We start from the raw sequence: 14,834 nt of genomic DNA, 5'->3' as shown, positions 1-14,834 counted from the left end.
CTTTACCTCCCTTCTCACCTCATTTGCTCACATTGTATATAGACTTGTTTATACTTTATTATTGACTGTATGTTTGTTTTACTCCATGTGTAACTCTGTGTTGTTGTATCTGTCGAACTGCTTTGCTTTATCTTGGCCAGGTCGCAATTGTAAATGAGAACTTGTTCTCAACTTGCCTACCTGGTTAAATAAAGGTAAAATAAATAAAAAAATAAATGTTGTGGAGTCAACAGAAGTCAGAAATAACGTTAGAAATATTCACTTACCTTTGATGATCTTCATCAGAATACACTCCCAGGAATCCCAGTTCCACAATAAATATTTGATTTGTTCGATAAAGTCCATCATTTATGTCCATATACCTCCTTTTTGTTTGCGCGTTTAGCCCAGTAATCCAAATTCATGACGCGCAGGCCAGACGAAAAGTCAAATAGTTCCGTTACAGTCAGTAGAAACATGTCAAACGAAGTATATAATCAATCTTTAGAATGTTTTTAACAAAACTTCAATAATGTTCCAACCGGAGAATTCCTTTGTCTTCAGAAATGCAATGGAACGCAAGCTAACTCTCACGTGAATGCGCGTGACCAGCCCATGCCACTCTGCCAGACAAACTTACTCATTCAGCTCCCATTCCCCCCTCATTCACAGTAGAAGCATCAAACAAGGTTGTAAAGGCTGTTGACATCTAGTGGAAGCATAAGGAAGTGCAATTTGACCCCATAGACAAAGTATATTCGATAGGCAAAGAGTTGAAAAACTACAAACCTCAGATTTCCCACTTCCTGGTTGGATTTTTTCTCAGGTTTTTGCCTGCCATATAAATTCTGTTATACTCACAGACATCATTCAAACAGTTTTTTAGAAACATCAGAGTGTTTTCCATCCAAATCTACTAATAATATGCATATATTAGCAACTGGACCTGAGTAGCAGGCAGTTTACTCTGGGCACCTTATTGATCCCAGCTACTCAAAATTTCTCCCAGCCATAAGACGTTTTAAGACACTGAAAACAGGTTTAAGTTGTAATAGGCCTAACTAATTGCACTGTGATAGAACTAGGGATCAGGGAAAAATCGATACAGGAGAGTATCGCAATATTATTTTTGCAGATTTTATATCGATACTGTGACTCCAAGTACTGTATTCCATAAAAAATGTGCTGTTTCCAGCTACAATAGTCATTTACAACATTAACGATGTCTACACTGTATTTCTGATCAATTTTATGTTATTTCAAAGGTCAAAAATGTAGCTTTTCTTTCAAAAAAATTAAGTGACCCCAAACTTACTACCTTTCAAAAGTTTGGGGTCAAATGGATTTATTAACAGAGGAAGTTATTTCTGATTTCAGGTTTAAAGCAGGGGCTTAAATTTGGCAGAAGCATTCGGGCCTGGGTAGAGTAGGGCCTGAACATCGCGGGGATGGGTAGGGGTCGGGCTAAAAATGAGTAGCTGTGCATGGGGGAAATCACTGGGGAAGCTAAGCACACCCCTTCAAAGAGCCATATTACAATCCACTTACTGTATGTGCTGTGATAATTGCGTTGTTAGCTCTTTAACCTGTTAATTCATATGCCTTGCAACCGTGATGTATAGGCCTAAAGGCAGAGACAATAAGAAGACAGTTAATGTTTCCAATATTTTCGGACCACTAAATTAGAACCACAGAGAGTTACCGCAAGTCGCAAAGAAAACAGGAGCTGCCTCCACTATTCCAGCACCATTTCAACTTCAACATTTCAACATCATTAATTAATCTCCTCTGCTTAGTCTAATACAGTACAATCAACGTAAGCCAAATATGATGTGGCTGTCCATGGTTCTGATTTCTGTGCGAGCCCGTGCGCGTGTGTGTACACGTTGACCCACCCTACTTGTAGAGAAACCCCAATGCCATCCTCCATTCTATCACGATCCATCACTCTGTCATACAGTACACACTTTTATTTTTTGTTGTCCTAGGCTACCTGGCTAAAATGTTTGCTTGCTTGTAACTTCAATTCATGAGCAACGTTAGTTAGTTAACCTTAGACTTCTACATCTAGCTACATATGGAAATTCCATCCTCTCAGGCCAGGGGCACAACAATGTATGAATTAATTATCGGATCAGAATCGCTGATATAATCATTGGCCAGTACGGAGAATTAAGTGAAACCAGTAGTCCAAATTCCTATCTCCATCCATGGCTAATTTAGGTCAGTGCCAATTTTAGCTAGTTAGGGACGCAACAATTCAAGTAGTTTCTGTCAATGATGTATGCTTGCAAAGTGATTTGATAGGAGTGACACCAAAATCCAAACTGGTTTCCCCTGACACTTTATTTTGGTGCGCCAGGACCACCTACAGTTGAGCTCACTCAATTTAGATCAATGCTGATTGGCAAATTTTGTTTACTTTTTTGTCAAGGGAGGCCAAATGCTGGCTTCCATTGCATTCAATGCTACGGACGGCAACAATGTCATACTTGTTTGGACCACACAGCATCAGATAGATGGCCTACACATAGAGAGACCGAGGTTCGCTGTTTCGCTCATTCAGATGCTTTCTCATGTGAGATACATTCAGCTTTTTGCAAATTGAAGGGAAATGAGGAAACGGAGAGAAACAAAAGATACATTATTTAAAAAATATGTATACTTTTTTTTGTCCATTTTTTGGTGAAGCCTGGCTTCCCTTGGTATCCATTAATACACACCACTGCTAAAAATGTATGCCCTTGCAGGGCTCTAATATGGCTCTGAGAAATGCGGTGTACTCCGCATGGTCCCATTATCCCAACTGTTACACTGAGAAGATTGAATGACTGCTACCATAAAGAGCTTGAAGGAAAGATTCACTCATTTTGAATGTGATATCGTATTTGTGCATCTCTGAGCGATGTTCTATCGATTCCTGTGGTCATTTCATGTTTTCATGTGTATCTGAGCTATTCGCCATTCAAGCATACAGAAATACAATACTTGAAATGACCTCGGGAATTGATAGAACATCACTCAGATATGCACAAATACAATATAATATTCAAAATGGGTGAATCTTTCCTTTAAGTTATGTCCATTCTTCTGAAAAAGTCGACCAGAAACTATGATATTAATAATGAAGAACTTGGGACTATAAGGTTCTATCTGCAAAATGTATGGTTTTGAGATAATTAAAAAAAAATAAGTCCCAGATCTCAGAACTGTTTTGTGATGATTCATTACTCAATAAGTCAAATCACCTTACATACAATTATTTTTTTATTGACAACCCAGCATTGTGTGATTGGACTGCAGATAGAACCTTGTAGCACCAAGTTCAAAAGTGTTAACCTAAATACATCACATCAATTCATGAGATAGCCTCCTTCTTATAAGCCACATTAAGACTGCTATACAAGAACACTGTCCATATCAGATGTTGCATATTGTTTATGAGTTGGCCCCACATATTTGCTTACCGCCCCAATAGGTTCACAGACAATGCGATCGCAACCACACTGCACACTGCCCTAACCCATCTGGACAAGAGGAATACCTATATGAGAATGCTGTTCATCGACTACAGATTAGCATTTAACACCATAGTACCCTCCAAACTCGTCATCAAGCTCGAGACCCTGGGTCTCGACCCCGCCGTGTGCAACTGGGTACTGAACTTCCTGACGGGCTGCCCCCAGGTGGTGAGGTCAGGTAACAACATCTCCACCCCGCTGATCCTCAACACTGGGGCACCACAAGGGTGCGTTCTGAGCCCTCTCCTGCACTCCCTGTTCACCCATGACTTCGTGGCCATGCACGCCTTCAACTCAATCATCAAGTTTGCGGACGACACAACAGTGGTAGGCTTGATTACCAACAATGACGAGATGGCCTACAGGGAGGAGGTGAGAGCCCTCGGAGTGTGGTGTCAGGAAAATAACCTCACACTCAACGTCAACAAAACAAAAGAGATGATAGTGGACTTCAGGAAACAGCAGAGGGAGCACCCCCCTATCCACATCGACGGGACAGTAGTGGAGAGGGTAGTAAGTTTTAAGTTCCTCGGCGTACACATCACGGACAAACTGAATTTGTCCACCCACACAGACAGCGTTGTGAAGAAGGTGTAGCAGCGCCTCTTCAACCTCAGGAGGCTGAAGAAAAAAGCACTCGCAAACTTCTACAGATGCACAATCGAGAGAATCCTGTCGGGCTGTATCACCGCCTGGTACGGCAGCCGTAAGGCTCTCCAGAGGGTAGTGAGGTCTGCACAACGCATCACCGGGGGCAAAATGCCTGCCCTCCAGGACACCTACACCACCCGATGTCACAGCAAGGCCACAAAGATCATCAAGGACAACAACCACCCGAGCCACTGCCTGTTCACCCCGCTATCATCTAGAAGGTGAGGTCAGTACAGTTGCATCAAAGCAGGGACCGAGAGACTGAAAAACAGCTTCTATCTCAAGGCCATCAGACTGTTAAACAGTCACCACTAACATTGAGTGGCTGCTGCCAACATTCTGACTCAACTCCAGCCACTTTAATAATAATGGAAATTGATGTAAAAAATGTATCACTAGCCACTTTAAACAATGCCACTTAATATAATGTTTACATTCCCTACATTACTCATCTCATATGTGTATGTACATACTGTACTCTATATCATCTACTGCATCTTGCCATCTTTATGTAATACATGTATCACTAGCCACTTTAAACTATGCCACTTTATGTTTATATACCCTACATTACTCATCTCATATGTATGTACTGTACTCTATACCATCTACTGCATCTTGCCTATGCCGTTCTGTACCATCACTCATTCATATATCTTTATGTACATATTCTTTATCCCTTTACACTTGTGTGTATAAGGTAGTAGTTGTGGAATTGTTAGGTTAGATTACTCGTTGGTTATTACTGCATTGTCGGAACTAAAAGTACAAGCATTTCGCTACACTAACATCTGCTAACCATGTGTATGTGACAAATAAAATTTGATTTGATTTGATATTTATGAACGTCTTTGCCTGATGTCCGTTGTGGTGGGCTACCTCATGAATTGACGTGATGTATTTAGGCGGGCGGACATCTGGGGCGATTGATTTCTGAGTTGCCCCTCCCATACCTTAGAATTCTGTATCTTTTGGTGACAAATTTATATACAAGTAGACCAGAGGGGTCCCTGATTAGCAGAATCACCTGCTGCTCATCTGTTGCTCTTTATTAATACGGTTTTGAATGAAAGAAAATTGTACCTACACACTGAAGAAGGCTTTTACGCCAAAACGTCTGTGTACACTATCCCCGATGCTGTAAAATGTTAAAAACATTGAATAATGATGTAAGCTTTATGCAACATATTTTTGAGTGTGAACCCATTACACCTCTTTGTTTGTCTGAATTTGCGGGTTTTACATACCAGTCAAGCTTTTAGGAGAATGCGATGGTTCTCTTTTGATCACCACTACAGTTGACGCACGCAACTTTTTACATGGAAACTACATATTCCATGCCTTCCTGCACACTTCCCACAATTTAGAATCTCCCACCTACACACTGCTGCAAAACGACCACCTGAAACACTGCAGTCGGTTCAGCACAAAAGCTCTAACAGGAAAACAAATATATCCTAACATAAGACACTAACTCAAAACTCAAAAGGACAAACAGTGACTCCTCTACTTCCCCACGCTCACCACCAGGTCTGCGTCGCACCAAAAGGTGGATGTCAAAAACACAGGGAATCTTCACCTTACATTTCTCCACCTTCCACAGTTAACGCTAGGTCAGAAATCACTCCTTTGTTTCCAATGGCACCCTGTCCTAAGAGCAAAACAAGAAACTGATCTTGCCCCGAGTTTCGTGACACGGAGCGCCCACTCCCTCCTGGCGGAAGAAACGCACACAAATATCACAACTCCACTATGGGTTACCTTCACTGACTCAACTGCACCCAACTCCTTTCCCACCCACCCTGAAACCACAAATGGATTCGCCAAAAGGCAAGATCCACTTTCTCCAAAAATGTAACTTCTTATGGACCAGATTCTTCTTTATCTTGTCCATAGACGCAAGACTCGGCTCTGAGCTCTTCACCACACCTTCCACTTATTTCGCCCTCATTCACTTCTATTTCACCTCCAGAATTCAACCTGGCGTAATGCTCACTTTGTTTGCACTTGCCACCAGCCTTCATCACCCCCCATTTCTCTTTCTATTGCCATCTTTATCAAATTCAATCTTAACCTCTGCTTTCCTCATTCTCTTAGATGCCTTATTCCTCTCTTTCCTGTTCCATTCCTCACAGTGGGAACAGTACACTGTCTCCTGAAGCTTAGGTAGAGGCAGTAAGTTCCCACACTCATAACAGACATTTCTGTGGTTCCCACTTGTCTCTGTAGCCTTTTTCCACTCGACCGTCCCCACAAAATCCATGACTGTGCCTCATTTCACTCCCCTCAACTCTGTTTGATTACAATTCTTCAATCAATGCATTCAGGAATACTACAAAAACTTGTAACAATGTACCCTTTAAATGTCTTCCTCATTGTATACTATGAAAATGACTGGAGCACTCACCTTCCGGTGATGCAAAATAGTGTGGGAAGTTCCTCTCTAGCATGTTAATGTGACTATAATGTGACTCCTAAGTTCCACAACGAATGTAGCCACATGTGCTCGTATGTAGTTTACATTCTGAGCCTCTAAACGTCATTGATTGACTATTAAATATGTGACAGTTAATAGTCAATATGCCAACTGACATTGAGATTGACCTACATTATTTTACTCATTGATTGTTTTACTGGTTCCCAATTGATTGCAGGCTAAATGTATGCAAAGTTTGGACTTTGCAAAGGTCTTTCTGTACCTTTTTGAACCGGAAATGAGATGCTGCTGTGATAGGAATGATCCTGATGATAGTTAGATGATTACCATGATTATTCAAAAGATGTGTATTATTGGAAGACAAGTATGACTGATATCTGCTGAAAGTATTTGTATTCACTGCCATTCATCTCCATAATTGACATGTTCTTCTTAACACAGTACATTAACAGGTAAGCAGCAAGGTATCCTACATTGTAGACTAGAGATAACCAGGGAAGAGACAGTCAATAGAAATTGAATATAGAATGTGACCCAACCCTCAAGTCATATAATTCAACATTACAGCATTATTAATTAAACACTCAGTTAAACAGACAGACCAGGGTGATTTTGGGACAATCTACATGGGTGAGAGAGAGCGTATCAGCAGCTGCAAAATTTATGACGCTTTTTATGTGGATTGTAAATTGGTTGTCAGGAGACGAACAAAACAACTTTTCATTGTCCGTCAGATGCCACTCAGCGGAATACTTTTTGTCATAAAAGTCACAGTTTGGTTGAGTCCACTGTGTGCAGTTGATTGAGGAGAAATGTATTGATTTACTGTAGTACAGATGTCAGTGGAAAGATGTCAGGCAGGAATGATTCAACATCTGGGTATGACAGATTGGCACACAGTAAAACTGGTACCCTAGTCAGCCGAGATTGCTGATTCTCCAACCCAACCCACTGGGCACAGATGTCAATTCAACATCTACTTTCGATTTACATTTGGTTGAGTTGTCAACTAACGTGAATTTAATGTGAAATCAACAAAACATTTAGGTTTCATTTAGGTTAAATGTTGTGTGAAAAAAATAAGAATTTCCCTTACTATGATTACTTTTTTCAAATCCAATCAGTTTTCCACATTGATTCAATGTCATCGCATAGATTTTCTTTGTCTAAATTACATCAAAACAACCAGTTTTATCCCAGTGGGAAGTGTCATATACTGCTTTTTTGTTACAGTAATACAAATGGTAATGGTTAGACTTATGTCACACAGGGATGTTGTGATAATGGGCAGTCTTGTGTTACACAGAGATATTGTGGTAATGGACAGGCCAGCTAAACTCAACTGGCTGACAGTGGTCCGGGTCCGGACCCAGAGAAGGGTCAATATGGACCGGACAACATTGCGTTTTGTTATATAAAAGTCAATAAAAAAAATTTATAGACAGCTTTAAAAAATCAACTGGGTGCAACGGCCTCTAACTCAGCAACCTATCTTTCTCTCGGGAAAAAAAAAATAACGGCCACCTTTACTTGTGCCCTATCTAATCCAATCGTGTGGTTATATGCAAATATAATAGGCCGCGTCTTACCTAATCACATCAATGCAAATATCCTCTGAGTAACCTTGGGACAAGTAGGCAGAAAGAAACAGAAAGATTTGACCGCGGTTCAAGTGTTAATATCACAGATAGAAGGAGCTTAGTTACCAGTATCTTTGTTAATGTGGTTTGTTCAAAAAATTAACTTGACGCTGAAAAACATATATTCAAAGATGAGTGGATGAAAAAGTATGTATTCATTCTCCCCGCAACTAGCATAAAACAAATGTGCCTGATATGTAATGAGTCCGTAGCCCTCATGAAAAAGTCTCACTGTTAAGCGCCATATATACACCAAGCATAGGCATTTCAATCAGATGTATCCCCTGAACATGGATGTGAGAAAAAACAAGATCAACCAACTCAAATCCCAATATGAGGTCCACCAAAGTCCTTGTCAATTCCTTGACAGCCCAACAATGTGCAGTGGAGTGTTCACTGAGAATTGGGAAAACACAAAAAAAACATTTTATAACGCTGAGATGGTAAAATAACGCATGTGTGAAGTTGTTGACACCTTGCTTGAAGGTAAACAAAAAGATGAGCTCAGGGAAAATATCAAACAGATCCCACTGTCAAATTCCACTGCAATGAGGAGAATTGAAATATTAGCTGAAGATGTAACTTCACAACTTGATGAGGCAATTCAGAAGGCACCATGCATTTCATTAGCTGTGGATGAATCAACAGATAACACTGATAATGCCCAGCGTCTGGTATTTGTCATGTTTTATAATGAAACAAAGGAGGTATTCTGTGAGGAGCTGTTGGGCTTAACACATCTAGAAGCACACACACACACACACACACACACACACACACACACGAGGAGAGGATATCCATGAAGCCATCAAAGGGATTCTGACAAAAAGGGAGATAATTCTGAAGTCAGCGGTCTCCACAGATGGAGCTCCAGCCATGATAGGAAGAGGGAGGGGACTGGTTGCACGTTTGAAAGAGGACCACCATGACCTGACATCATCTGACTGCATCATCCATCAATCTGTCCTGTATGCCAGTCTGGGAAAATAGTAGGTCATAACAACGATGATGAAACTGATAAACTTTTTGAGAGCAACATCTTCCCTACAACACCACCTGCTATGAGGCTTTCTGACAGAGGCCAATGCCCGTTTTGATGACTTACTACTGCACAACAATGTCAGATGTCTCAACAAAGGCAGGGTTTTGGAACGTTTTCTGGCAATTTGTGAGGAAATCAAAGCTTTCTTATTAGAGCAAAAGAGTGACAAGGCAACTCAGTTTTCAGAGTTTTTGGAGATGAGGAGAAGATGGAAACAGTTGCATTTTTGACAGACATTCCATCATACCTTAATAAACTGAAAGTTAAACTGCAGGGACAGGACAACACCGTGTGTGAAATGATAACAGCATTCCGGTCTTTCCAGAAGAAATTGGAGCTTTTCAAGAATGTTTCCAGGGAGAACTTGTACACTTCCCTAATCTTCTGGTGCAAATGCAGGGAGACAAAGATGTCCCCAACCATACGCCCGCAACACCCTCCCCTGCTCAAATCAAATCAAATGTTAATTATCACGTGCGCTGAATACAACAGGTGTAGGTAGACCTTACAGTGAAATGCTTACTTACAAGACCTTAATTAACCAACAATGGAGTCTTAAGAAAATACAAAAAAAAGTAAGAGATAAGAATAACAAATAATTAAAGCGCAGCAGTAAATAACAATAGCGGAGATTTATACAGGGGGTACCGGTACAGAGTCAATGTGCAGGGCCACCAGTGTCGAGGTAATTGAGGTAATATGTACATGTAGGTCGATTTTTGTAAGTGACTATGCATAGATAATAGAGAGTAGCAGCAGCATAGAAGGGGGGGGGGGGGACAATGCAAATAGTCTGGGTAACCATTTGATTAGATGTTCAGGAGCCTTATGGCTTGGGGGTAGAAGCTGTTTAGAAGCCACTTGAACCTAGACTTGGAGCTCTGGTACCACTTGCCTAGGGGTAGCAGAGAGAACAGTCTATGACTAGGGTGGCGAGTCTTTGACAATTTTTAGGGTCTTCCTCTGACACCGCCTGGTATAGAGGTCCTGGATGGCAGGGAGCTTGGCCCCGGTGATGTACTGGGCCGCACGCACTACTCTCTGTAGGCCTTGTGGTCGGAGGCCGAGCAGTTGCCATACCAGGCAGTGATGCAACCCGTCAGGATGCTCATGATGGTGCAGCTGTAAAACCTTTTGAGGATCTGAGGACCCATGACAAATGTTATCAGTCTCCTGAGGGGGAATAGGTTTTGTCGTGCCCTCTTCACGACTGTCTTGGTGTGTTTGGACCGTGTTAGTTTGTTGGTGATGTGGACGCCAAGGAACTTGAAGCTCTCAACCTGCTCCACTACAGCCCCGTCAATGAGAATGTGGCGTGCTCGGTCCTCCTTTTCATGTAGTCCACAATAATCTCCTTTGTCTTGATCACGTTGAGGAAGAGGTTGTTGTCCTTGCACCACACGGTCAGGTCTCTGACCTCCTCCCTATAGGCTGTCTCATCGTTGTCGGTGATCAGGCCTACCACTGTTGCGTCATCGGCAATCTTAATGATGGTGTTGGAGTCGAGCTTGGCTGTGCAGTCACGAGTGAACAGGGCGTACAGGATGGGACTGACCACGCACCTCTGAGGGGCCCCCGTGTTGAGGATCAGCGTGGCAGATGTGTTATTACCTACCCTTACCACCTGGGGGCGGCCCGTCAGGAAGTCGAGGATCCAGTTGCTGAGGGAGGAGTTTAGTCCCAGTGTCCTTAGCTTAGTGATGACCTTGGAGGTTCATTATGGTGTTGAATGCTGAGCTGTAGTCAATGAACAGCATTGTCACATAGGTGTTCATTTTCTCCAGGTGGAAAAGGGCAGTGTGGAGTGCTATGGAGATTGCGTAATCTGTGGATCTGTTGGGGCAGTATGCAAGCATTTTATGGCTACAGATGTGAGTGCTACGGGGCAGTAGTCATTTTGGCAGGTTACTTTGGCGTTCTTGGGCACAGGGATTATGGTGGTCTGCTTGAAACATGTTGGTATTACAGAATGGGTCAGGGAGAGGTTGAAAATGTCAGTGAAGAATCAGGATGGTATCATAGGAAAAGACACCTCTTTCACAAGGATTAGCACAGAAGTGGGAATGTATCATATTTTGACAAAAATTATAACTTGTTGATTTAAATCGTTGTTCATCATGGACCATAATTTTTCAGCTCGAAAACGTGGATTTCTACAGTGGGCATTTACATGTAAACTGTATACTATTGCTTTAACAGTTAATACTCCCCGGCGCTAGGATCCGGAGGATTGAGCTCTGCATCTCTCTCTCTCTCTCTCTGCACCTCTCTCCCTCCTCTCCTCGCCTTTTCTCCCAAGCCTGTTTTAAAGTCTCTGCCAGACTTTGGCACAGACGCTACTTCCTGGATGGAGGAATGGAACACTTCCAGTGCCGCTCCAACTATTCTCTCTCTGTTTTCGCCAGCAGAACCGCTGCAGCTCTCCGCTGCATGGACTACTGCCACTAGCGTCCTCTGCTCCTATCTATTCTATCCTTGATAAATGAACTGATTGAAGCTCGAAAGCTATATCTCTACTAACTGACATGTTCTTTTTGGGGAGTATCAAGAAGCTGTTTGGAAGGAGGTTTTGAGAAGTAAATACTATTTTCTGGACGTTCCAGACCCGCACTGAATTTCACTGAACAGTCACTAGCCTACATTTAGCAGCATTTGCGCTGCTTTTTACGCAGCAGACATAGATTTTTTGATCAGACGGATAACTCAACAGTTGCCCTTTTTGCTCTCGATGTTCATTTTGTCATGCGGAGGCTACTGCAATCGTGTTGCTGGTGGATCTTGTCTCTGATTTTGTCTGCCTTCGTGCTCTTCTGGGCCGACTGTCATCCTGGTAAGTTTTTCGAAGTCACATCTCTCCTCTTTTCCAAGCTTGGTGATTGTCATGACTTGAGAAGTCGTGTAGTAGGCTAGGAAACATTAGTGCAATATGACTAAACTCGGCTCATACACGAGTGGAATATTAATGTAATGTAATTATGACATGGTGTGCAGTAGCCTATCACATCATTTTGTGCCAATTTGTTCCTTGCGATTTTAAAAAAATAATTAGGTTCTATGCTAGGCTACACATTCAATCAGACAACAGCCACGTTCCACGATACCATTTGGGATTATGGAAATATATATTTCTCTCGCAAAAGTATTTGCTTTTCCACTGCAATTTGTTTGTGAATATAATACATCTCTAGTAGGCTATACAGTCCGTCCAAAGGTGGTGAAACTCCCTTCCACTTTACCCCCAGATTAACACGCGGCGGGGTATTCGGTAGGCTATACCAACAGGAAAGCTCATGATAATAATTAGTATAGCCTATAAACAATATAGTTTCTTGTTGCAACAACGTTCTGAAAATAATTGCAATCATCAGAAATAGCCTTGATAATTGACAGCGCGGAGCGCCAATGCAACGAAACCGTTATCTCCAAACCGTGCGGCTACAGTGCGGAAAGGCAAATCAACGGCATTGAAAACATGTAGATTTATCGTTGTATAGCCTATTATATCACATTACAATTGCGTCTAACTACAAGGTTATGCATAAACCCATAAAGCATATAAAACGGTAATCGTTAGCGCGCAGCAACAGCAGGTAATTGACACAAATAAATAGGCTACCCAAATGTGTCGTCCATTTGACGCCGGTACTGAATTAAAAACATCCTTGAGTCGTGGCGCAATGTTCACAAACTCCGTTCTGACTTGGCAAAAATAAAATTAGAGAAAAATGATTGCCTGCATCAATGGAAATGTTGCTCACGGAGCTTCATCATTTGGAATGGTAAATAGAAACATTCCTGTAAATAATTGTCAATATTTGACTATGCTCAGACGAATACAGTTCCTTGTGATTTGGGACTAATATATAGGCTATAGGCTATATATCGCACGGGCGCTTAGAGGATTCACACCACTGTCCCTATGGCTGTTTTGGTATGATTTTAATTTGTGTGACCTTGAGCTGGACTTTCCTCAAGCTTTTAGAATTTGATCATCATTACACCATGTCCAAGAAATGTATTTGTTGCACGCTTGACAGTCCCTTGATGTGAAGGCGCTGCGATGGACGCTCCTGGAATCCGCAACACAAATCCAATAGTTGTGTTTATTTTTTTGCTAAATCAAACGATCAACCATTACATTTGAATGAGATGCATTACACATTGTGTTTTGTGCCGGTATTTAGAAGCCAATACACACATTGTAATTCCCATGTATCCTAGATGTGCAATTGCGTTCCTTTACACTGAAGAGATATTATGTAATTGAATGCCTAGTATCCAGCTACAGGTGATGCATGAAGTGAATAAGCAAAACTTTACGTTGTGTGTGTCTCTCACTCTCTTTCTGCTCCCTCTCTCTTTATCTCTCTGTGTGTTTGATTAACTTGTCATATTTTCTCTCATTCTGAAATGTGAAAGTAATAATATATTACTGTGCTGTGTGCTCTTTGCAAATCCAAAACCAAATATAATTCATCACCCCTGGTTTGTACCGTTTGTCTGCGATGAAACAAAACGTAGGTTACTTTCCTGACAAATCAACATTTCATACTTGATTTATCATTAGAGGTGATGAATGCTTGAGGAACAGGTCACAGAAGGGCAAATACATGCCCCAAGGACTGGGACTCTCTCTCTCTGCTGGTGTGCAGTGTGCCAAACTTCAAGGTATCAGCCTGCTGTATGCTAGGGGTTTTAGTGGGATCGGTTAGTAGTACACGGAGAGAAAAGCAGAGTGTGATCACTTCTATGATGTACTGTATCATGTGCAGCAGTTGCCGCAAGCAGTTGTATGACTAAAGTGATAGTTTTTTAGTTATGACTGTAAGAGAGTGAAAGAGACACCAAATGACTAAAAGTTTGAGAATATACGATTTTGTATTTGATCACCAATATTTTCTGTTTTGTATAGCCTGCCTCATTATTAAGTAGTTTATAGGACTAATAGTTTTTAACATTTTTTTACAAACTGTGATCTTTACCCCCTGCTCATTTAAAGTGCTTTACTGTTTACAACGGTCTCCTTCAGCGTCAGGTCTTCCAACAATACAGCTGAACACTGTAGACAGACGGACAAAATGGCAACTTTATTATTCTTGTCATGTTTCTGTGAAAGAGGCTGCTGCACTCTTTAGTCTCCCGAAATAGTCAGTTTTCTTACTGTGTATTGGGGACGCCAAAGCATCTGTTTGGGATATAAAAAGTGCTGAATTTCACTGCGGGGTGTCTCCTGCCACAGAGCACCAGCTCCCACCTCCAGTCTGGATGTGAGGGTACGATGGGTCCAGTCACAGCCAGGCTGGTAATGAAAGACAGAACACATCGCCTTGTCATTCACCTCTCCACCATTCAGACCAGAGAGCCTAGGAGGAAAGACGGGGAGAGAGGGATAGAGATCTGTTTGGCCTTCGATCAGTCCCCATGTCTGTGAAATGAATGTATGTTGTTGACAGAACAAGCAAAACAGAACAGTCATTGTAATCTTATGAGAAGCTCCTTAGCCAGCACATCTTTTCATTTTCCTCTCCTTTTTTATTTATTTACCTTCCCTTCATTGTCATCTG

General features: G+C 41.7%; 1 protein-coding gene and 1 pseudogene across 5 annotated transcripts in view; both read left to right on the top strand.

The window, feature by feature from the left end:
* Positions 1 to 14,834, top strand: part of ptprga (protein tyrosine phosphatase receptor type Ga) — a 327,026-nt gene that overhangs the window by 39,973 nt on the left and 272,219 nt on the right. For 2 of the 5 annotated variants that reach the window (XM_036983482.2, XM_090241147.1), the window contains exon 1: positions 11,498 to 12,100. The exons of the other annotated variants lie outside the window; for them this stretch is intronic. In XM_036983482.2, coding sequence (XP_036839377.2) covers positions 12,013 to 12,100 — 88 coding nt within the window. In that variant the 5' untranslated portion in view covers positions 11,498 to 12,012. Of the gene's footprint in view, positions 1 to 11,497; positions 12,101 to 14,834 lie in introns of those variants that run through there. 5 annotated transcript variants of the gene reach the window in all.
* LOC149982561 (protein ZBED8L-like) lies at positions 9,012 to 11,718 on the top strand (annotated as a pseudogene).

The sequence above is a fragment of the Oncorhynchus mykiss genome, chromosome 7 (genome assembly GCF_057628025.1).
Source record: "Oncorhynchus mykiss isolate SJ-2025 chromosome 7, ASM5762802v1, whole genome shotgun sequence".
Classification (NCBI taxonomy): domain Eukaryota; kingdom Metazoa; phylum Chordata; class Actinopteri; order Salmoniformes; family Salmonidae; genus Oncorhynchus; species Oncorhynchus mykiss.
The sequence above is the reverse complement of the archived record's forward strand: the minus strand, read 5'-3'. Positions and strand labels throughout refer to the sequence as shown.